We start from the raw sequence: 24,644 nt of genomic DNA, 5'->3' as shown, positions 1-24,644 counted from the left end.
AAGAGCCAGAAGAGCAGGCTAAAAGGTACATTCTTTAAACAATGTACCATCTATAGTTGCTACAGTTACTTGGACCACGGGCACTTGTTGAAAATTAGAGTTGATGTGCTTTTGAAACTGGTTTTCCTAAAGTTTTTTTTCCCCAGATATTTGTATGGCACATTACTTTTGGAACCATTCCCTACAATTGTTTGAAAGGAGAGATGGAAGAATGAATGGATGACTGAATGTAAGAATATGTTAGAATTCTCAGGGTAGTCTTGCAATAATTCTAGATGGAATGGTAAGTTAGTTCCAAAAGCCAGATGCATCCTCTTTGTAAATGATCTTAACTGAGACTCAGTTATGATACAAGACAAGGTTAATTTTAAATTAAAAGAATTTATTAAGCACAAAAAGTGACCATGATTACATTTGGTAAACAGCCATTTCTATTTTTTCCCCCCTTGGAGGCTCAAAACAATGTTAAACTGTTAAATACTAATTAGAATAAAATAGTGGACATGTGTTGGCAACTGCTAGTGTCATATGCGATTTCAATGTGCTTTTTCTGTAAGTGGCACAGGATCTCTCATGAACCAGCTGGTTTATTCCCAGCTGCTTATGCATGCTTGGCTGGTTTATAATGCATTACTGTATTTTCTTCAGAAATCTTAATGAAGTAGCTCACTGTGGAAGAATCTGGACCCCTAGATAAAAATGGCTTTCCATGTGGAAGGACTGATTGCTATCATCGTGTTCTACCTTCTAATATTGCTGGTTGGAATATGGGCTGCCTGGAGAACCAAAAACAGTGGCAGCTCAGAAGAGCGCAGCGAGGCCATCATAGTTGGTGGCCGAGACATTGGTCTGCTGGTGGGTGGATTTACCATGACAGGTAGGTTCTGATGCCTCTGCTCCATGCTGCCCACCCCTCCTTGGCTTCTCAGAGTGACAAAGCAAACATTAGCCTTTGTCCTTTGGGGATTCTTTAAGTTCATTACTTACATATCCTAAAAATAATTTTACTTTTTTGAAACAAAAATAAGTGGGTGTCAACTCAGTGGAACTTGAACAAAATGATTTTATAAAAATCGCTGGACACAATATCAGTGAAACAAATCTGGAGGATCCGGACAGTTCAGTGGGTGGGAACAGAATAAAAACAAAGGAGAAAAGTGTCTTAGTCTTACAAGCTATGTGATAAAGTCAGTGTCTCATCATGTTCATTAATACAGGTACAAAGTTGTGAATTTTTGTTGTCTTAAATGATGAATGTCAATGAACATTAACTCATGATAGTTTTCAACTATCAATTAGGGGCAAATCAATTAGGGGCAACACAATTCCATATTGAGAGATGCCCTGTTTTGAAACCTTATCCTCCCATTTAATAAACCAATTTCCTCAGAGGAAGATAATCACATGTTAAGAATCCACAGCACTGGGGAAAAAAAAAAAAAAGATTTCCAGGAGGCTTGATATAAAAGGGGGAAAGCTAGGGCGTGTCCCAACTGAAATGCCTTAGCCTGCATCTGCAGCCCTTTCCTACTCAAAACCCTTTGGGCTCAGAGAAGCTGATATGTTTCCTCCTGTTCCCAAAGGTGGTTCTGTTTAAGTGGTAACTTGTTTCTCTTTTATATTCTTATTTGTTGTTGAAAATATTTCTGAAAAACAACAATTTAAAATTATATCTTTAATATTATTTGATATATATTCACTAACAATAACATTTCACTTCTGATTCTTACTAGGTTTTTAAACATTAGCAACATAATCCAGACTAACCAGAACTCTGAGGGCCCATTGGAAAATATCCCATGAGAAATCATATCCAAATGATGCCCAGTTTCCTTCCTGATGTGCTATTTAAATATGATTCATCTGTATATGAAATAGTTTAACAGAACAGTCTGTGAAGACTGCATCCCTGCTGGCCATCTGAAACCTACAATGTTCTAGAATAGTTTATGGACTATAGGTTTTATTTTTCAGACATGCTCATTTTATGTTCCTTTAATTCTTCTTCAACTGTATATAGTTTCTTATGATCATTATGAGGCTGTTTATATTTGACCACTGTGAAAGGTCTCTGGAAGTAAGGACTAGAATTAGCACCAAACCCTGGTCTTTTGGCAGCCACGCCCTGGGACCCCTCCGCAATGCGCCAAGTGCAGGCCTCTAGCTGGCTTTGCTTCCTTTCTAGAATATAAAGGCACAACATTTGTAAAAAGGTCCTTTCTTACCCCCGTGTCTCAATTTTTCTATATACTCACATATATAGGACAAATTGTATTGTGCAAAATATTTTCTGTGATATCTAATATACACAGATAAGTAGGAAAACATAAAGATTAAGAATCATCCATAACCCTACAACTTGCGTATGTTTACTGAAATGTTGGTATAGATTTTCAGATGTTGTTTCCTTATTATCCTGATGAACACCATGCACAACTTTACATCTTAATTTTCATTTTTCATTATAGCAACAACACTTCTTTTTTACCCTAAAGATCCAGATGTGATACTGGCATCTGAAGTGAAGCAAAACATTGTGATTATATTCCCTTCAGGTTTCTCCTATACCAAGAAAATGAGAAGAAAAGCGAAATAAAACTATAGAAACTGATTTCACTCAAAAAATTGTTGAAAAGAATAAATGAGTTGCTGTACATCAAAGTTTTTATTCATTGAAAATTATTATAGTGTTCTATGACTCTAGTTTAATATTAGATCTATTGTGTTCATAAAGATAATATTGCAGAATTTGTTTTTATGATCTAGAATGATTATTTCAACCTAACAGTTTTTTAAAGTGTATAGAAGAATTTGAATCATGATTATTTCATATGAAGTTTCATAGTCTATCTCAATTTTTAAAGATTTTTTTTTCAGTCTTTAAGAACTGAAAAGAACCTTGGTCAATATCATAACTCATTTAAAATCTGAACCATATTATCTACATCTTGTCAGATTCATTGATCATATATATTTGTTAAAGAATAAAGATTAAAAAATAAAAATGCATATAGTTTAAAAGAGTTATTGTTCTCACTGATAAATCTGACGTGAAATATACAAACATGCAGAGCAAATTCTGGCATAGAAGGGACTAGAATGATAAAAATGGATGGACTTTAACCAGGATAAGTAATCAAGTCTTCACTTCTATATGTTTACAATCATTCAGACACCAATTTTGTTTTTGGATAAGGGAGAGGACATCTACACAATGAAAAATGATCACTTATAAGCTTTGTGCTCATAAGACCATTTCCTTTATGCAATGAAACATTGCTAGTGTGTTCTTAGGGGTTCCAGTTTCCTAGTTTCCAGATTCTCCTAGAACGAGGATCAAGTCTGATTCTATGACTGTGAAAATAATTTCTTCAAGTCCTAGTTAGACACCCAGTGGAGGGGGAAACCCTGTTTAAATTTACAGAAGGGCTTAAAATGAGAAAAACAAATAATAGCTTTTGTTATTTATTCACAGCCATGTAAAAGCTAGCAAGCAGATGAGAGGGGCTGATATATGCATATTTGTCCTAATTTAGGGTTTTTGTATTTCCATTTAAATGTGCTTAAGATTTTTTTTTCTAGGGAGATCTTTTCATGTTAACCTTTAAAAAAAAAATACTAACCTTAAAACATTCCCTTCTTTGCTTGGTATCTGGATTAAACGCCAGATAAATTTTGGAATGAACACAGTAGAAACACTTGTCTTTGATAGTTTCAAATACATGTTTACTTACATTCTTATTGTGAGATTTCAGAGAATTTTTCAGAGTCAAATTTTTTTCCCAGTTGGATGATATAGCCTAGAATTCAGACTCCTATCTGATAAGCCAGCCCATGTTCCTCATAATTTTACACACATTCTACAAGGGATTCTTTTAGATATTTTGACAATATTCTTAAAAGGAAATAAACTATAAAGCTTTGGAGCACCTGGATGGCTCAGTTCAGTGACCAACTTCGGTTCAGGTCGTGATCTCGTGGTTCACGAGTTTGAGCCCTGTGTCAGGTTCTGTATTGACAGCTCAGAGCCTGGAGCCTGCTTCAAATTCTATGTCTCCCTCTATCTCTCTGCCCCCCCCCCCAGTTCTTTCTCTCTCGCTGTCTCTCAAAAGTAAATAAACATTAAAAAAACTATAAGGATTTAAGTGTTCCATTAACTTTAGCTTTTCAGGAAGAAGCATATATGGTACTGCCTTCTCAGAGAAAATGGTAGAGTTTATAGATCCTTCTTTGCCCAAACTTGTTTACCCAACATGTGTTTTCTTTGGATCCTTGACCTCTTCCTTCAACTGTTATGGTACAGGAGTTCTATTAAATAACATCTGAAGAAGACATATTTCTTATTATTCTCCGTGAAATATCAAATATCTTACTAAAAGACCCAGATTAGAATGAAGAATGCAAGTGGGTGTGCAGTCAACATTCAAATTCTAATATCAGCCCAGGTCCTAAGCATATGTTAGGTACTTGGAAAGAAGGAGGAAAAACATAATTTAAAGTCACTTTAGGACACCTTGGAGTAAAAGTGTCATCTCTCCTTTAATAATTTAAGAAAGTAAGTAAAATGTTAGGATGCAGAACAGCTCTGCCAAAATCCTATGTACCCAGAGTGTTTAAGAAGTGCCCCTATTAATTAAAAATAAAATTTTTAAAAAGTGCATACATCTACAACTGCGAATGCCTCTCCCTGCCCCCTCCTTGAGGAAGATAATCGTGATCCATGTGAAAAGATCAATACAATTAAAACAGAAAAAAACTTAAGAAACTTGACCTCAACAAACACAAGGCAACACTGTCCAATAGAAATACAATGTGAGTCACAGAGGTAATGTTAAATTTTCTACAAACCTTTTTTAAAGAACATTAAAAAGTAGAGGAATAAGTATAATGTAGAATAACGTAATAAAAAATAAAGTAGAATGTATTTAACTCAATACATTGAAAATGTTTCCATTTCACCATATAATTAATGCAAAAACAATTATTGAGACACCTTACATTCACCTTCACATATGAAGTCTTTGAAATCCAGTATATATTTTACACCCAGAACACTTCAATCCAGACTAACCACATTTCAGGTGCTCAGCAGTCACCGGAGGCCACTGTGTCAACGTGAGCAGGTCTGGGGTATGAGGAGTTTGGCAGCGTCTTTCCCTCACTCTTCATTCTATTTCAGCCACCTGGGTCGGAGGAGGTTACATCAACGGGACAGCTGAAGCAGTGTATGTACCGGACTATGGTCTAGCTTGGGCTCAGGCACCAATTGGATATTCTCTTAGTCTGATTTTAGGTAAGTGAAAATTTAAACTTTAGTGACACACTCAGTAAAGCATAAAGAACAGGAGTACAAATAACAAATGAAATAACAAGTCAAACTGTAAATAACTATTGTGGAAAAAAAATGTTACCAGAATTCTCTCAAGTAGGTGTTACCAGAAATCAGTAACACTAATGCTTAGATTATTTGATCTCTTGATTATGGAATATGTTTTTAGTCCCTTGATCTGATGGCAAGAGAATAGTCAATTTCCTAATGTATGATTTTTTTCTTTCAAAAATAGTGTAGAGATATCATTAACAATGAATCAACTTGAATTGTACCTGAATTTCTTTTTGTAAATAAAACTAAGAAAAGGTCAAGAATATTATATAACAGAGTTTCTAATATTTTTTGCCCTTAAAATACTTTTATTGGATTTTGTGCTTAATCAGCGTCTAAATGTTATTCTGGGTGATACAAAGGCATTTTAACGAATGCCACGCTGGCCCATGTTTTTAAATCTACATGCCTTGGATATACTATTCAATGGCCCTTTCGATGCATACAATGACAAAACATATTAAGAAAGTCGTGTTTTGTTACTAAGTATGTCTTGGTTCTCTATTCACAGTGTATTTTAGTCTGGTTCCTCCACACATATAAATGTTCTAAAAAATGTATTTCCCTTGAGAAATTATAACATAATAAAATGTTGGCAAAGACTATTATATTATGAATTTTTTATTTTCTCATAAACACTTTAATTTCTTTTAGGTGGTTTGTTCTTTGCAAAGCCTATGCGTTCCAAAGGATATGTGACTATGTTAGACCCGTTTCAGCAGATCTATGGAAAGCGCATGGGTGGGCTCCTATTTATTCCTGCGCTAATGGGAGAAATGTTTTGGGCTGCAGCCATTTTCTCTGCCTTAGGTAAGGACCTCTGCCTCTCTTTGGTTGATGATCAGCACATACACAAATTTACTCCCTTCAGCCACAAGCCAGGCTACCTGCAGCTTCCCTCACCTGAATTAATGCAACCATCTCCCTGCTTATGGTTCAGCCCTCTTCCTCTAGTCTACATGGTAGCCAGACTCGTCCTTCTAAAACACAAATCTGATCATGTCCCTTTACTGTCCCTTTCTAAACTTTTAAGTGGACCCATAAAGCTTTTTATGACTTGGGCTCTTGTTTCTTTCATCACCCCCCCCCCCCATTCCTCCTTACTTTTCCAGAACTCTAGACCTCCTGTCTTGCCTCTGACACTGTGCAAGCCCAGGTACCCTCTGCTTTGGACTCCTTTTCCCCCCCTACAATTTTGCACATCTGCCTATAAAACCAGGAAATGTCCTTCAATCTTCTTATAGATGTCACTTCCTTGGGCCAGACATCCTGACCTTGCCAGATGCCTTTCCCATGGGCTTCCTTAGATACCTAGAGTTTTATTTTCATTGGACTTGTCACTTTGTATTATTATGTGCCTGTTTATCTATATCATGCCCAAATCCAACCTCACAAAGGGAGTTCTAAAGTTCTTGAAGATAGGACTTGTATCTTGTTAACAGTTATGATCTTCTCACAAATGAATGAAAGAATGAATGAATGAATGAATCATCTATGGCTATACTTTCTTCAAAAGAGGAGAAGAAAAACATTATTTCCTTTCTCAGTGTAATCCCAGTACATCCTAAAGTACTGGGTTGTATATATGTTTAGGGATCTAGAAAATGAATGGAGACTTCTTAGGGTCTAACTTACTACCAAGACCAATTAATGCTAAGAACAACTTATCCTTGGCCCATCAGTTCTCAGCCCACTTGCAAGGTTTAGAAAACAAGATGGTGGAAGATAGGTCAGGCTCAATAATTTGCCTTTTCATCAAGGGGAAATTTCACTGAGTGCTGAGTTCCTTCTTGAAGATTAATAGACTTGGAAGTTCCATAACCTTCCTCAGTGAGCTGTGTCCGTGTTTGATATCCAGGCATCCATGTATGTTTCTCTCCATCTCTTCTTACAAAGGAAGATAAAAGGCCTATGTCTATAGCTAGACCCTAAGTGGTCAAAGCAAAAGTAAGATAAGATGAATTTCCTTCTATGGTGTATATTCTATACTACAAACTTACCTTCTGGCTTCAGTATTATCATCAGATCTGACCTCTGTAATGTCAGACATTAGTTTATACTTCCTTTCATGACATTATTTTTTAAACTCCCATATAATCTTATCTTCTTGGTCTCCAACTATAAAATGAAGGGATGATTTGATGTAGAAAAGAAAAAAGTTTGATAGCTATAAAATATTGTAATAACTCAGTGGAAAATGTTGCACTTTCTAGGTACTATATAATAATTCTCCACAACTACCACTGCACCTATAGCCTAATGAAATTATGTGTAAAAATACATCTCCTTTCCCACCTCGCTGTCATTAGCCAAGAAGCAATGGTAGTTTGTCATTGGTTTTAATACTGGAAAATGTTGGTTTTAAGAACAGCCTGCTGAGATATTTAAAAAGGAGTGGGCTCAGTAGCTAACAGAATGAATACAAAATGTTCACTTTCATGGAATACAGATCAATTTATGTAACAGAGCCCTGAAGGGAGAGTTAAAATAATAAACTAATATTTCTAAAGTATTTTTGAAATATAAACTTGAACCAAACTCTAAACTTCGCTCAGTTAGTTATTATTGTATATGTGTGTGTATCTACATCTGTGTGTTATGTCACTATATATGTAAAATGTGTTGATATCTATATATCCCTCTCTACACAGATGCACACACATATCAAAAACATGTATAAAAAACATTGCTGCTATTGTTTGGAATATATGCTTTTGTAAAGAGAATGTGTCTTTCTAAATTAACACATATTTTCTTCAAAAATAATAGTGGGACATAATTCGAAATTAGTGTTTATTAGAAGTAAGTTGGAACACTTAAGAATAGACAAATATAACATTATCACCTTCTTGTGAATGTGCTGAAACTTAGGAGAATTTTAAACTATCTTCTTGGCATAAATGGACAACATCCTTTACATACATTTTTTTTAAAAATGTGTATTTATACTTCTCACAGCTCAAATTCGGTGAATTTTTATAACTTTATTTTATGTTTATTTTTATGGCTTCATGATTAAACTAATATTTCACAGCAGATCTGGAAATGTAACTTCAATTTTAGTCACTATAAATGATGGAATTATTTAGAAAATATTTTAGAGAAAAAATTAACCCCAATCTTAATACTGATAGAAAAAATGGGTGATTTCTTTAAAACCACTGAGTTACAACCAAATGGCAGTATTTACCAGGACCCAAGTCTTTAAAATCCTAGTCCAATGATCTTTTTTTCTGTAGCATACAGCCTCCTTCCCTACCTTTTGGAGGTATGGAATTAATAAAAATGTCACAATGGGTAGAAAGTTAAACAGCAGCCCAAAGAGGCAGGTAATAATTGGAATTTTCATTCCTGAGATATGACTTAGAAATGTTATTAAAGTCAAGAACCATACCAAAAGAAGATTGGCAAAGAATCACAACTAAGGTTTCAACATGAAGCAAAAACTCAGTCCGCTATCCAAAGTCACCACCTTTGCACTGATCCAAATTGACCACCTTCCTTCATCTTCATTCTCCAATACCAGACTTTTCTTTTTACTAATTAATTTTTACTCATAAAAATAATTTAATTTTGTTACCAAAGCCAAATCACTCAGAAAAAAATTCTTGAAAAATATTTTATTTTGTTATCTTAGATCAAAATAGTTTACACTGCTCCTTGAGAAAATGGATTTTCGTCTCTGGTGGTTTGCATATGCTATTAGCATGCATTTGAGGAGTGGTAGCAGAACATAAGGTTGAAATTAATGATACAAAAAAATCACAGATGTGTTGCACTTATGTTGGGGTTCCTATAATTGCTGTGTTTAACAATATGAAACATAAACTATGTAACTTTTGAAAATGGTGGAGAAAGGATTTGTAAAGCAGCAGGTGAATTCTGAACTGGAAGTCCAAGAACCATAGTGGTCCAGTGTCCCTATCCTCAATTCTCATTGGAAATATAGACATCAAAAACACATAAGCAGTCAGAAAGTAAGAAAAACATAAATTTTATTTCTAAGGCAGGTTTAAAATTCTGATAAGGAAAATTACTTAAAAATATGATGTTGAAATCTAGGGTTCTTCAATACGTTTGTGTCCTAGCAGTAGGACTGGATTAAATTTACCAGTTTTATTACTTTCTCCTACAATGTTGTCTTAAACCTTGGCACTTTATACCATCTGTCATCTAAGAAAAGCTAGCAGGGGTCAGAGTTAATGCAAAATGGAAAACGAACATTAATTGTAAAATGTGGAAGTGGGTGATTGTGCTTATCTCGTGAATATGAGTAAATACATTGCATATATTTAATTAAAGTATGTTTCGGATAGCTAGTAAAATTATTGTAAGTTCTTTTTTTTAAGTCTATTTATTTTGAGAGAGACAGAGATAGTGCAAGCAGGGGAGGGGCAAAGAGAGAGAGAGAAAGAGAGAATCCCAAGCAGGCTCCACACTGCCAGCCCACGCAGGGCTTGAACTCACCAACCATGAGATCATGACCTGAACTGAAACCAAAAGTTGGATGGTTAACCAACTGAGCCACCCAGGTGCCCTTGAAAGTTCTTATAATGGTATTAAATTTAATATATTTCATGGAATTCTGAGCTCATATCATCAATTTTGGGTGCTCCCACCTATATAAGTTACCAAAGTGCCAATTTCAGGAAGGAAGAATATATTATAGATTTTAAGATTTTGATATGACAATTCACTTTGGCTGTTATCATCCAATACATTTCACATGACACAGAGGCACTACCTGCTGGTACTGAACATTCAATGTATCCTTGAACAGAAAGTGGAATCCATTTGAGTACCTTGACCATAGCATTCTCTTGTCTGCTTTCTTCAGGAGCCACCATCAGCGTGATCATTGACGTTGATGTGCAAGCTTCTGTCATTGTTTCTGCGCTCATTGCCACTCTCTACACGCTGGTGGGTGGTCTGTACTCCGTGGCCTACACGGATGTAGTTCAGCTTTTCTGCATCTTCATAGGCCTGGTAAGTGGGGCCATTCACAGACTTTCTTTCTTCCTTTCCTTTCCTTCTTCTTTCTAAAAGATAATGTGGTATTTTATACTAACTCAACAAAATTGAATAGAAACGTTATTTTCCATCATGAGCAATACATAGTAAGTTGTGTATGATTTGAGACTTTAAATTTCTCAATTAATTAATTGGATGAAAAACTGTAGTCATTTAGTTGGATTTTGACAGAAAATATGCCCTCAGTTTAATTCTTAGCAAGGTCTAGGACTTGCTTTGCTTCATGCCCACATTTGATGGAAACTTATGTATGCTCTCCCTTGAGTTTGAAAGCAAAAAACACTTCACTCAGAGTTAAAATGTCAATGTTGGTGCTTACCTGCATTAGTCTTTTAACCTTCCCCTGTATTAGTTTTAATTCCATAAGACTGCTCATAAGACAGAAACTATCCCATTGGAAAAACTGTGGGTTTCAATATTTATCATCACTATTTGGGGTCTCAAAACAAAGAAAGGGCACAAGATTTATTATGTATTGTTTGTAAGTTCTAGATTAAATTAGGTAATATATGTGTGTTTATTCAGTAAAAAATACTGAATTATGGAGACGTGAATATTGTTGGTATTATATTAAAAGTGATTTTGTGTTTTACATGCACATTTTAGTCAATGTTGAGCCTTTGCAAACTCAACATCTTGAAATGTCAAGACTGTATTATTATCCATATAATATCCAATGCCTAAGACAATTCTAAGGTAGTATAAAGAAAATGGTGTGACCACTCCGTGCTGGGCACTGTATTGAGTTCAGACATGTGTATGTTATCTCAGCTGTGTGTCCTGTAGGGGTGGTGCCCTCGTAGAAAGGCCACGGACAGAGCACATTGAGACTGCACATCATGACTCACTTTCCACAGATGATTAAAGCACCCTTGAGCCTCCTCTTTTTTCCTTATTTTTCTCATAATGAAAAGCTCTTCACCCTATGCTAGTGTTCACACTAGACAGTCAGAAAAATTAAGTTGAATCTCAGACTCATTTTTTGTTTTTGTTTTGTTTTTGTTTTTTTTCTAGCATCATTAATAATGGAGGAAAAAATTTAAAAGAACTGAATACAACTAAAGTTACAGTTCAGCCTTAAATTAACATATGCTAGCAATGATCATAATATTTCCTCTTTTTCCCCTAGAATTGATGTGCATTTCATGGAATTTCATTCACTTATATTTTAATTGAATTCAAGTATATTTAATTTGCTTAATGACTCCTACTTTTTAAATTTTTAAATTGTCAAAAGCAAGTGGGCAGTGCTGAAATTCACAATTCTCTTTAGCATCATCATACACTTCCAGAAATAAATCTCTGTTCAGAACCTTGGAGGCATGGTTGGTTTGGCAATGGCAGCTCTCATGATGCACTTGGTATTCTAACAAACACAACCTCAGGGGATGAAGCTATTTATTGACAATGAATGTAATTTCTCATTGCTTTTCATGAGACCAGAACTTAAAATGCACAGGTGCATAAATCAAGCATGCCAGTACAAAGATGGTAGGGCAAATATATGTGGGTATAAATGTTAGAGTGCTTTTATGCTACAAAATGTAACTAAACTGATAAGGAATCAAGTTGTCTTGGTTATAAGTTAAGGGTCTATTGATTTGACTGAATAAAAGGCCAAGAATGGTTTGTTTTCCAACCTTCAAATGGCTATACATGGATGCATAATTAATGTATCAACTCACACCTTACCATTTCCTTTTCTCAAATTCTCCAATTCTGTTGATATTATCACCATCCTTGGAGCTCCACAACTGTAAACATGAGGTTCATCTGCTCATTTTCCCTCTCTGAACTCTCTTCCCACTCTAATGTAAGGACTGTTGAATCTCTCTTCATAATCCTTTTTAGTACCAATGTCTTTCTATTTCCGATATCATCACTCTATTTCGCGCCTTTACCTGAGTCATATCAGTGTACCTACTGCTTTTTCTAACTTATTCTTCTCCTAAGCTCACTGTTCACATCTAGAAATTAAAATGCAGAAGAAATATACTAAACTCTTTTTAAAACTCAGAAGAAACAACAGGTGTTGGTAAGGATGTGGAGAAAGGGGAATCTTCTTACACTGATGGTGGGAAAGCAACAGGTGCAGCCACTCTGGAAGACATTATGGAGGTTCCTGAAAAAGTTAAAAATAGAACTACCCTGCATTCTAGCAATCACACTACTAGGTATTTACTCAAAGAATACAAAAATACTAATTCAAAAGCATGAATGCACCCTGATGTTTACAGAAGCATTATATACAATAGCCAAATTATGGAAGGAGCCCAAATGTCCACCAACTGATGAATGGATAAAGAAGATATGGCTCATATACATAATGGAATATTACTCAGTCGTAAAAAAGGAGTGAAATCTTGCCATTTGCAATGACATGGATGGAGCTAGGGAGTATTATGTTAAGCAAAATAAGTCAGTTGGAGAAAGACAGATACCATATGATTTCACTCATATGTGGAATTTATGAAATAAAACAAACAAGCATATGGAAACAGAGGTGAGCCAAGAAACAGACTCTTAACTATACAGAACAAACTGATGGTTACCAGAGGGGAGGTCAGTGGGGGAATGGATGAAATAGGTGATGGGCATTATGGAGGGCACTTGCCATGATTAACACCTGGTGTTGTAAGTATTTAATTGCACACCTGAAACTAATATTACACTGTCTGTTAACTAACTGGAATTTAAATAAAAACTTAAAAAAAAAACTTAGAAGAAATGCCACTAGCTTGTAGTTGCCTGCAAAACAAAACACCAACCCTCAGCTTACAATTCAAATTTCTCTCCATATATTTATGTTTATCTGCCCTATTTCCCTGAGCCACTTGTAGCCCAAAAGATGTGTGTGCACACCCTGTGTGTTCTCCTCTTTGCCCTGTTCCATATAGATGGTCGCCCCATTCACTTCCTTCTTTTTGTATTAGCACTGGACTCACGCCTGAAGGTTTGTGTCACCCACCAAGTTCTCAATCAGGTCTTTCCTTGTCATGTTAAAAATTGGACATCTAGGGGCGCCTGGGTGGCGCAGTCGGTTAAGCATCCGACTTCAGCCGGGTCACTATCTCGCAGTCCGTGAGTTCGAGCCCCGCGTCGGGCTCTGGGCTGATGGCTCGGAGCCTGGAGCCTGTTTCCGATTCTGTGTCTCCCTCTCTCTCTGCCCCTCCCCTGCTCATGCTCTGTCTCTCTCTGTCCCAAAAATAAATAAACGTTGAAAAAAAATTTTAAAAAAAATTGGACATCTTTATCTAATTCAAAGAAAACAGTAAGTGTTTATATATCAATATACTCAATGTTCTCAAACTTAACATTCTCTTCCCAAAGATTTGTTGACTGCTCTTATATTTGATATGATATGGTGTAATTAAGCACAGGTATAGATAATATGTTAGTCTAACTTTTGTAAATAAGTATTTCATGGCATCCCGCAGAGAACTTAATTCCAAGTTCTCCTCTGTCTGAACAAGAGGAACAACCGAGCTATGTGGTCTGTGAGGAAACAAAATATGTGGCGAAACCTTGCATATGTTAAACAGGTAAAAAAATTGTAGTTTAACAGTCTCATGTCCCTCTTTGGTTGTAGTGGATCAGCGTCCCCTTCGCCCTGTCACATTCTGCAGTTGCTGACATTGGGTACACTGCTCTGCACACCAAATACCAAAAGCCTTGGCTGGGGACCATTGAATCATTTGAAATCTACACTTGGCTTGATAGTTTTCTGTTGTTGGTAAGTAATGCCCTTACCTGAGGCATGCAGTCTCATTTTTCCTAAATTCGAACATATTTGTAAGATTTTAAGACTTATATGTATATGTCACCTACTGGCTCATGTATGTTTCTGCACTGACTACTTCCTGTTGGAAGGCTGGAGCCACTTACTGACTGTGGTAGCTGATTAGTGTCAAAGTGGAGAGAGAGTGAAGCCTTCACGGGACAGTGAAGCCTTCACGGGACAATGTCAATGGGGTAATATATGGTGTGTACCCATTTCTGCTGTGCTATGAGTGAAGAACACCATGCCCTTCCCCCAGGTACCTCCCCAATCTGAAGCCAAGCCTTCTAAAAGCTTTAATTTGTATTTTTGGTCTAGGCATTACAACCCACTTCTTCTGAAAATAAGTAATCCATTCAGTCTCTAATTACTGAGTAAGTAAGTTAGTCATGCCATAAGACCTTTAGTGCAGACAGAAATTGGAAAAAGAGGTGTCCCTCAGGAAAGATACCAAGAAAGAAGTCTTGGGAAGTCAGAGATAGCTTGGGAACTTGGCAGGACTTTGGGGTGAAGGTGGGGCACATAAGAAATAAAGGCAGATCACAGGTTGAGGAAAGATGGGAAAACCAAAAGAAAGTGCCAGATATTGTGATTTTGCTACTTGGAATGGTTACTTACAAAAATAAAACACTTATTTTGATTTCAAAGTAAGAAATAGATTAACATTTATATCAAAATTAAAGGGAAATTATTTTTTTTTCCTTTTTAGAGGGTTCACAATAGTTTGTAATTTCACTTTGTCATTATGTCACTTCGGTAAATTTCAGCCCTGAAGGCAGATTTGTCTGTCCCAATAAGGAATTTCCTGGTAAGAAGACAGGAAAACAAGAAAACAAGTTGTTTCTAGTGGTGCTGAGGAGAGCTTCTTTCCCAAAGACTGTAAATGTATTGGCCAACATTTTTCTAGATTGGATTATAATTATGAATTCAATGGATAATGGGGTTAAATATTATGTGTGTATGAACTTATATCTGCATAGCAGATATATTTATGGTTACATAGGAGAAGATTATGACAGAGAAGATAGGCAGTTTGTTCATAATCACACCATTGTCTGAGTGAAGGATTAAAATAGAGAATCAAGACCCAAAACTTATTTCTCCTACACGACACTTTAGTCCTCAGATTTACAGATCTTGAAGATAAGGCTATATATCCAATGACTGCTAAGGTTTCTTCCACCTCAAAAAATTATATGACTAAGTTATGTTCATTCTTCAAAATGCAACACAAGTGAAAGTGGAACAATAGATAATGAATGAATAGATGAACTACAGAAGGAAGCCTCCAAATGTTTCACGAGTGGTCTCCAGCCTTCCAGTTGTCTCTCTGAACTTCCACTTGTCATAAATTTATGATTTATGGACTCCTGCTCTGGATACCTTTAAGGTATCACCCTGAACCTGCTCACTGACAACATTCCTCACCTGGCCCATTGTAATGGCCCTTCACGGTCTCCCTGCAGCAGCCCAACCAAATCTCACTTCTCCAGACCCATCTTCCACCTCACCATCAGAGCTTCTGTTTGTCTGTGGCAGTCAGATTTCACCTCACTTACAAAGCTCTGGTGACTTAAATATCCAGAGAGATTGGCATGTAAATTATGGTGTAGAGATTCATATAAGCATCTAAATTGTTGATGAATGTTCATTGGCATAGAAAATGTTAGTGATATACATACATTCCTGACTTATCACGGTTTGACTTATCAAGTTCTCAACTTTATGGTAGTGCAAAAGCAATAGAATTCAGTAGAAACCATACTTTGAATTTTGATCTTTTCCTGGGCTGGCAGTATGCGGTACTATCCTGTCTCTTGTGATGCTGGGCAGCGGCAACCAGCCACAGCTCCCAGCCAGCCACGAAGAGTAAACAACATACACTGACAAACATTCTGCACCCATACACCGTGTTGTTTTCCACTTTCAGTCTAGTAATCAATAAATTATATAAAATATTCAATGCTTTATTATGAAGTAGGCTTTGTGTTAGATGACTTGTCCAACTATAGGCTAATGTCAGTGTTCAGAGCACCTTTAAGGTAGGCTAGGGTGAGCTATGATGTTCAGTAGATTAGATGTATTAAATGCATTTTTGATTTTGACTTCAGATATTTTCAACATATGACGGATTTATTAGGATGTAATCCCACTGTAAGTCAGAGAAGATCTGTATTGACTTACAGGTTGCAAACCAAAGGAAAAGTTTTGGAAAAATATAGACTTGAGACATGGATTATGTATTTTAGAATTCATTATTTTACTTTTTTTTTAACTTTTGAACATGTATAGCTTTTATAAGGAGGAGATTGTTCTGGAATCAATATGTAACAAGCACTCTCATTGGCACAGGTGTGACAATGATAAACAATACATTCCAGAGGCAATTAAAGAAACAACTTCAATACATTGTGATATGGGGAACTCATTCACCAGTTCACTCATGAGCAGTGACTGTATGAGAGTCAGAGGACCATGGCAGTAATCAAGGGGAAGGTATTCCCCTGCCTCCTGTCTCCCACACACGCTGATCTTTAATTAAGCCAAAGACATGGTGGTCTCATAGCTGTTTCATTGTTTTTGTTTGTTTGTTTCTTCTTCTGTTTTCACATTAGATTCTTTGCCAGGTGTTGCTGTCTTCTCTCTCCATCTCCACCTAGTGATACCTTCTCAGTGCTTCAGAACTGACTCCCTGTCATTTCTGCAGGTGTTCCTGATTGCCATGCAGCTGTATATACTTCTTTATAGCAGGCAACAAATTACATTATAGTTCACTGTATCCAAAATGTTTATGATTGTGTATCCTCAGTAAGAATTTTAAGTACATCCCCCAGGCACCTGGGTGGCTCAGTCATTGAGTGACCTACTCTTGGTGTCAGCTCAAGTCATGATCTCATGGTTCATGAGATCAAGTCGCACTTCAGGTTCAGGGCTGACAGCATGGAACCTGCTTTGGATTCTCCCTCTCTCTGCCCCTCCCCCATGCTTGTTCTCTCTCTCTCTCTCTCTCTCTCTCTCTCTCTCTGTCTCAAAATATATAAATAAACTTTAACAAAAAGAACCTCCAGATGAAAACAAAGCTAAGGCTTCTGGGCTTCTGGGTAGTTGTAATGCAGTTTAAAGTAGGGAAACCAAAGAATAGAAAAGATTGTGTGATATAATTATGAAGGAAAAAACTTGAAGAAATTCTTTGCAGTTGAAAATGTGATGATTGCAGTTGAGATGTTTGGCATGTATGAGAGCCATACAAATGACTACTGTGCATGTAACTGTACAACTTCTTATTTAAAAAATACCTAATAGATGTTATTTGCCTCTAATTTATTCTGAGTCCCTGCTGTTCCCATGCAGATGCTGGGTGGAATCCCATGGCAAGCCTACTTTCAGAGGGTCCTCTCTTCATCCTCAGCCACCTATGCTCAAGTGTTGTCATTCCTGGCAGCTTTTGGGTGCCTGGTGATGGCTTTACCAGCCATACTCATTGGGGCCATTGGAGCATCAACAGGTATATCTCTTGTAACTTCACTAATAGACCCACTGAGGCTTCACTGAAGTGACCAATTACCACCCAGCTGGCCTCCCTCCCCCATTTTCCCTCTTATCCACACATAGTTGATTGTTTCTCATCATATTCATATACAGACATTTGTTATAGCACTCAAACAATTGTATTTTAGCTCCATGCCTCCAAAAAGCATTTGATTGCTCTCCCCACCAATAAAACATTTGTGAGCATGCCCTTCCCCCCCGCCCCCCTTGCTGGTATACTTATCAATTGTGTCTATGTAATCCTGTTAGCAATGTTTCTCAACCAAGGTGCACATAGACATCATCTGGGGAGGGGAAGGGACTCTTGAAAAAAATACCCATTTCTATCCTACCCCACAGGGATTTTATTTTAATAGTCTAAGATGGATCCTGAGAGCAGTGGTTTCTAAAGCTGCTTGGTGGCTCAAAATGCAGCCCAAGTTGAGAGCCACTGGCTTAGAAATTTACCTGACACCTACAGACCACTTTGAACTTGAGATTCCTGATTTACATTTTTTATAGTTTGCTAATTACAAGTTTTCTTTCTTGGAGAAATCAATAAGTAAGTTTTCAAGATAAAGATAAACTCAAGGCACTAAGTAACTTAGAGAATTTACTCAAAATCAGTAAAAAAAAAAAGCATTATGAAATGCTTATCTCCCAGTAGCCTCTATCTAGAACATTTTTAAAATCTCACCCTTAATTTTACTGAACTTGTTAATTACTCTTGATGCATATATATCTATGCTATGCAGCTTCCAAGGGTATTTCATGAAAATACAACACAATAATCCAAATTCAAAGGGGTCCTGTAGGTAAAGGTCATTAAAACAGATTAAAGAAGCTTACCTTTTACTCTGCTGTGTTTGTAAAGTTAATACAGGATAATACTCATGTGGCTACTTTTATTTTCAATTAGTACAGCTGTTTATTAGATTATTTAACTTTTACAAGAAGTAGTCATGATTCATAATGTACACTCTTCATTCCAATTGTTCATCCATGACATAAACAAACACTTAACAAGATGACTGACAAAGGTGATTATATGCCTTTGAATGAAAGCATTTATGTCACAATCAGAAAACAGATCCGGCCATCAGGAGCACTCATGCATATGTGCATGTATGTGTGTGTGTGTGTATGTGTGTGTATTGTAGGGCAATACACTGAAAAACACAATGTCAGCTATTTTTTTGGAATAGGTTCATATTCTTGGTTGTTGTTTCTGGTACCATAATATCTCAAGGAATGCTGTAAAATTGGCTTCAACAAAGCATGGGCTTGAACTGTAGTGGAAAATGGGGGAATAAAAAAATAGTAGGATCCAAGGGAAACCACTCTTATTCAGTCCTGTACTTATGCCATCAAAGAAGTTCAGCAAATAAAAAAGGAGCTATAGTAATGTACATTTAAAGATTCCATTTTATTCTTCAGCACATAATGGTACAAACAGTAAAGAACTATATATTCAAAGATAAACTTTTTTTGTTTGTTTTTCACCACTATTTTCTCCATCTTGTGTGGTGCACAACAGGATATTTTTTGTAACCCTTACAATGAAGCCTTCATAGCCATTCTGTAAATAATATGCAAAAACATATAAGCACAATGCAGAATTAACTTTGTTAAAAAATAAATTTAAAGATGTAATTCCTTCTATGAATCCTAGAGTTCAGCAGGCAAACATATCATAAAATTTAAATGATCTTATAGCATATTTTACTAGTGGTTCACCTGAGATCCTGTTGGAGAAGCATAGTATTAATGTTGGTGAGTCTTAGACTGCTAATTGATAGGTTTGTATAATTCAAAACACTCAGTTGTATGAAAAATTAATGGTTCATGAAATCAAGCCCTGCATTGGGCTCTGCTCTGACAGCACAGAGCCTGCTTGGGATTCTCTCTCCTCTCTCTCTGCCCCTCCCCAGTTCATGCATGCACACTCTCTCTTTCTCTCTCTAAATAAACTTTAATTCATAGATACATGCATAAATAATGGAAAATTTTGGAAAATAATGCTGACCGTGTTTAATTGATCATGCAATTCCTTCAATTATGGTAAAAAACTTAAATTTTCTGAAATAAAAAAATACAATGTTTTATTTTCTTTATAGTATCAATATCAGGAATAATTTCCAAGTTTCAAATTTTAAAACTTAAAAGCACATTTACCTATTTTATTTTTTCAAAAAACCTTTTATATATTTCAAGAAACCTCATGTTGCCTACTTTAGCTTTTTAAAAAATGTTTCAAACATTTACATACATTCTTCTCTGTATGAAAATGTACAGTTGTATAATTTATGTATGTAGTTTTTCTTCTTTTTTCTTTTTTTAATGTTTATTTATTTTTCAGAGGGGGGGGCAGAGAGAGAGGGGGACAGAGGATCTGAAGCAGGCTCTGTGCTGACAACAGATAACCTGATGCAGGGCTTGCTTGAACTCATGAACTGTGAGATCATGACCTGAGCCGAAGTCTGATGCTTAACCGACTGAGCCACCCAGGTGCCCCATGTATGTAGTTTTTCTAAGTCAGCTTCACAGTGTTATTTTGTGAAGATCACATAAATTGATAGTATTCTGTAATTAAATTTTACTCCAAAGGTCAATCTATCGAATTAACTATAATTTGGTGAATTCCCAGATTTGGCTGAATATTATCATCATTCAGACATATGCAATCAGAATATTTCAGGATAGGGATGTAGGACTCTGCATTTTAAAGGCACACATGAGAGATCCCAATGTTCATTCAGGTTTGCAAAACACTGGATTAATCCAATGGTGATTCTTCCTTTTATTTCTTGCTTTAACAAGATCAGGCACTTGCCATCCTCTACCCATTTTTTTCCTTATCCTCACAACTATCAAACTGATTCATTGCTTTTAATAGCCTGGCCCACAGACTTAGCCAGAGATGTGCTGCAAAACATTGCCTGTACACCTCTGATGCGCATGCCCTCCTGCTTCCTCAGGAGTCCTTTTGCCTTTTATGTTTTGAGTTCCATTACATGGAGTTCAAAAACCTCCTGAAAATGTCAGCCTCATACCTGCACTTTCTACTCAATAAAACAAGGACTTTGCTTTATCTATCATGCCTCCTATTTCAAGTAAGTGTAATTCAATGCAAGAAGGGATTTAGTTGGGAGAAAAACAATGCTGAGGGAGCTCCAAAACCAAGTTTATATACAGGAAAAGGATGGATGAGAATAACCTCACTGTTGTCTATCCATTAATGCTTCTGTGACTAAAGACTTCGGACTGAAACAGTACTTGTCCCCTCATACCTCCAACTGGCTGAAGAAATAATCTATGCTTTTGTTTTATAACATTTTTTCTATGTTTCTGTACAATTTGATGTCACAACTGCAGAAAAGAAATAGATAATAGGCAGGTAGTAGATAAATGAATAGATAGATGATAGATAGCTGGTGATAGATAGATGATAGATGATAGATAGATAGATAGATAGATAACAGGTCTTGTGAATAGGGCTAAGTGTAACCAAAACCCATTAGAAGACAGAGTTGAATATAAGACCATTTCACTTGACCAGTACATGGATTTCCTACCTACTTAGACCAACGTACCTAATTATACTGATTACACTTCTCTGATCAGACTAATTCATACATTCTGAATTTATTTCAAAAGGTCCCAGAGAATAAGATGACCCCCAAATGGATAAAGAGCATGTGGTTCTTTAGTTATTATTATATTTGTCATTTCTATTCAACAGACTGGAACCAGACTACATATAAGCCTCTAGATCCCAAGGACAACGATGAAGCAGACATGATTTTACCAATTGTTCTGAAGTACCTCTGCCCTGTGTACATCTCTTTCTTTGGTCTCGGTGCAGTTTCTGCTGCTGTTATGTCATCAGCAGATTCTTCTATCTTGTCAGCAAGTTCCATGTTTGCCCGGAACATCTACCAGCTTTCATTCAGACAAAATGTAAGAACAGTCTTTTCCAGTGTAGCATTATTGCTTTTGTCATCATTGCATTTATTTTATCTGTAATATTATATATTTACTAATATCCTGTATTAAAATCTGACTCTTATTAAGATTAAGTAAGTATAAAATCTTACTCTTATTAAGCACACAAGATTAAATAATGCTGAATTTTATTTATGCTGTATATGATTATTTTTAATGCATCTTACTATTCATGTTAGTATGTAAGGGAACAAACCAATGTAAGCATTTTTCAAGAGGTACAGTCATATTGCTACAATTCACATTTCTTGTCTTTCTAATGAAAGTAATGAAACCCAAAACATCTTAGAAAAACTTTGAGTTTAATCATGTACTATAAGAAACTTGAAGCAGAGCATGGTGAGTACGTTATTTTGTGGTCATTTGTGTAGCATCTGCCCCACCCTTCACTTGAACTCCCAAGTCCATGTTCATGAGAAAATAGCCTCTCAGTGTGATTGTCCTTAATGAATCAAGTGGGTGCAGAACAGGGCTGTTGTGTCACTGAGCAGCCAGGAGTTCCTGCCCACCTTCTTCCTTCATTAAGGCTTTGTTCTTTGTTTTTCCCTAGTTTTCTAGGTCATAGTTAACAAAATGGCCCCATATGTTTTTAAGGTGGCTGGCCTTAAAGATGGTAGGACTCCTAGAAGAGAGGAAAGAAGGGTGGGCCATGCATCCTCCTGGCCACATAAGAACTATTCCTTAATATGAAAAGTACATGAAATCCTCTCTTCATTATTTTTTTTAAATTTTTTAATGTTTATTTCTTTTTTTTATTTAAAAAAAATTTTTTTTAACGTTTATTTATTTTGGGGACAGAGAGAGACAGAGCATGAGCAGGGGAGGGGCAGAGAGAGAGGGAGACACAGAATTGGAAACAGGCTCCAGGCTCTGAGCCATCAGCCCAGAGCCCGACGCGGGGCTCGAACTCACGGACCGCAAGATCGTGACCTGGCTGAAGTCGGACGCTTAACCGACTGCGCCACCCAGGCGCCCCTGTTTATTTCTTTTTGAGAGAGAGACAGACAGAGCATGAGCGGGGGAGGGGCAGAGAGGGAGACACAGAATCTGTAACGGGCTCCAGGCTTTGAGCTGTCAACACAGAGCCCGATGTGGGGCTTGAATTCATGAACCATGAGGTCATGACCTGAGTCGAAGTCAGTCGCTTAACCAACTGAGCCACCCAGGCGCCCCATCTCTTGCATTATTATTCCCCTGTGACAGCACATAAGCTCCTCTCACCTCTTCCCCTGCATATTCAGAGAAAAGTGCAGCTGACCTGTGCTTCCTGCACAAGACACAAAGAAACCTCTCCCAAAGGCCCGCTAGGGAAGCCACCTGGATTGCTTGCTTCCTATACTGTCTTTTAGGTTGGTTTTGCCTGCAATGAGCTATTTGAACCAGGGGAATTGTTTAGACCTGCTTTAAAGCACAGAAATGCATTTCATTCTTTACTTAAATGAGCCAGTGCACTGTGTGAAAAGCTGTCACTGTGGCATTTTCTTGCAGGCATCAGACAAGGAAATCATCTGGGTTATGCGAATCACAGTGTTTGTGTTTGGAGCTTCTGCCACAGCCATGGCCTTGCTGACAAAGACTGTGTACGGGCTCTGGTACCTCAGCTCAGACCTCGTTTACATCATCATCTTCCCGCAACTGCTCTGTGTGCTCTTCGTCAAGGGAACCAACACGTATGGGGCTGTGGCAGGTTATGTGTCTGGCCTTTTCTTGAGAATAACTGGCGGGGAGCCATATCTGTACCTGCAGCCCTTGATCTTTTATCCTGGTTATTACCCTGATAAGAATGGCATATATAATCAGAGATTCCCATTTAAAACCCTTTCCATGGTTACCTCATTCTTATCCAACATTTGCATCTCCTATCTAGCCAAATATCTATTTGAGAGTGGAACCTTGCCACCCAAATTAGATGTGTTTGATGCTGTTGTTGCAAGGCACAGTGAAGAAAACATGGATAAGACAATTCTGGTCAAAAATGAAAATATTAAATTAGATGAACTTGCACCTGTGAAGCCCCGACAGAGCATAACTCTCAGCTCAACTTTTACCAATAAGGAGGCCTTCCTCAACATTGATTCAAGTCCAGAAGGGTCTGGGACTGAAGATAACTCCTAATGACCCCATCCACATAAAATACTGCTTTCACAAACAGAGTGTTATAGCAGGCTAGTCCAGGAAAGATGGGTTGCAGCATATAAAAAATATACTTAAAAAATAAACAGCATTCAGGTGGATAAAAATCCATGTAAAAGTGCAGTTGCACAAATGCAAACCAAGTTAGAAGGAATCATGTATGAAAGCAACAGATTGCTTTCTCATCGGTATTTCTCATCCTCGTTTGATTCTGACTCTAGATATTTTTGTTAAATATTCAAAAGTGAATTAAGCCCCACTCAAAGAACAGAGGGTTAGAGTATTTATCTTTATTCAGAAAAAAGAAGTAGGTATGAAACAGCCAAGGAAATTCAGTAGACTTGCTCTAGACCTTGTCTGCTAATGCACTAGTGGGTCTGGTTTATTTTCATGATGAAGTTCAGAGAGTAACTTGCCATCACTCAAATGAATGGTGCAAGAAATTAATGGGTGATTGTCCTGGTGTCCTGATGGTTAACCTATTCTTGCATCTTCTGAACTAGAACATTTGATGAATATGCAATTTGTTTCTCTTTGTAGTGACACACATTATTCTGAGCACAGGGAAAGCAAACACATATGCAAAATACTGTGTCGTGGAATTTCTTTATGCACAAGGTAATAGGAAAAGCAGAATCCATCTTTGTAGAGGAGCACTGGCTCCTCCGAGTGTGCCCAACAGCTACCATGTGTATTGAGAAGCATACCTAGAGTATGGAAGGCATGATTATTAGACAACCTTAAAGCAATAAATCAAGAAGGCCATTAAGCAGAAAGTGACAAGAA

The 24,644-nt window shown here is 36.9% G+C and overlaps 1 protein-coding gene across 1 annotated transcript; it reads left to right on the top strand.

Annotated features, from left to right (window-relative positions):
* The first annotated feature begins 699 nt into the window (after positions 1-699).
* Positions 700-23,840, top strand: SLC5A7 (solute carrier family 5 member 7). Its single transcript, XM_047853940.1, has 8 exons — positions 700-877; positions 5,180-5,293; positions 6,038-6,193; positions 10,221-10,369; positions 14,004-14,147; positions 17,544-17,697; positions 21,463-21,680; positions 23,214-23,840. The coding sequence occupies exons 1-8, from the start codon at positions 700-702 to the stop codon at positions 23,838-23,840; spliced, it is 1,740 nt and encodes a 579-aa protein (XP_047709896.1).
* Positions 23,841-24,644: the final 804 nt, after the last annotated feature.

The sequence above is a fragment of the Prionailurus viverrinus genome, chromosome A3, assembly GCF_022837055.1.
Source record: "Prionailurus viverrinus isolate Anna chromosome A3, UM_Priviv_1.0, whole genome shotgun sequence".
In the NCBI taxonomy this organism is placed as follows: Eukaryota; Metazoa; Chordata; class Mammalia; order Carnivora; family Felidae; genus Prionailurus; species Prionailurus viverrinus.
Note: the sequence above shows the minus strand (reverse complement) of the source record. Positions and strands in the feature narration are given on the sequence as shown.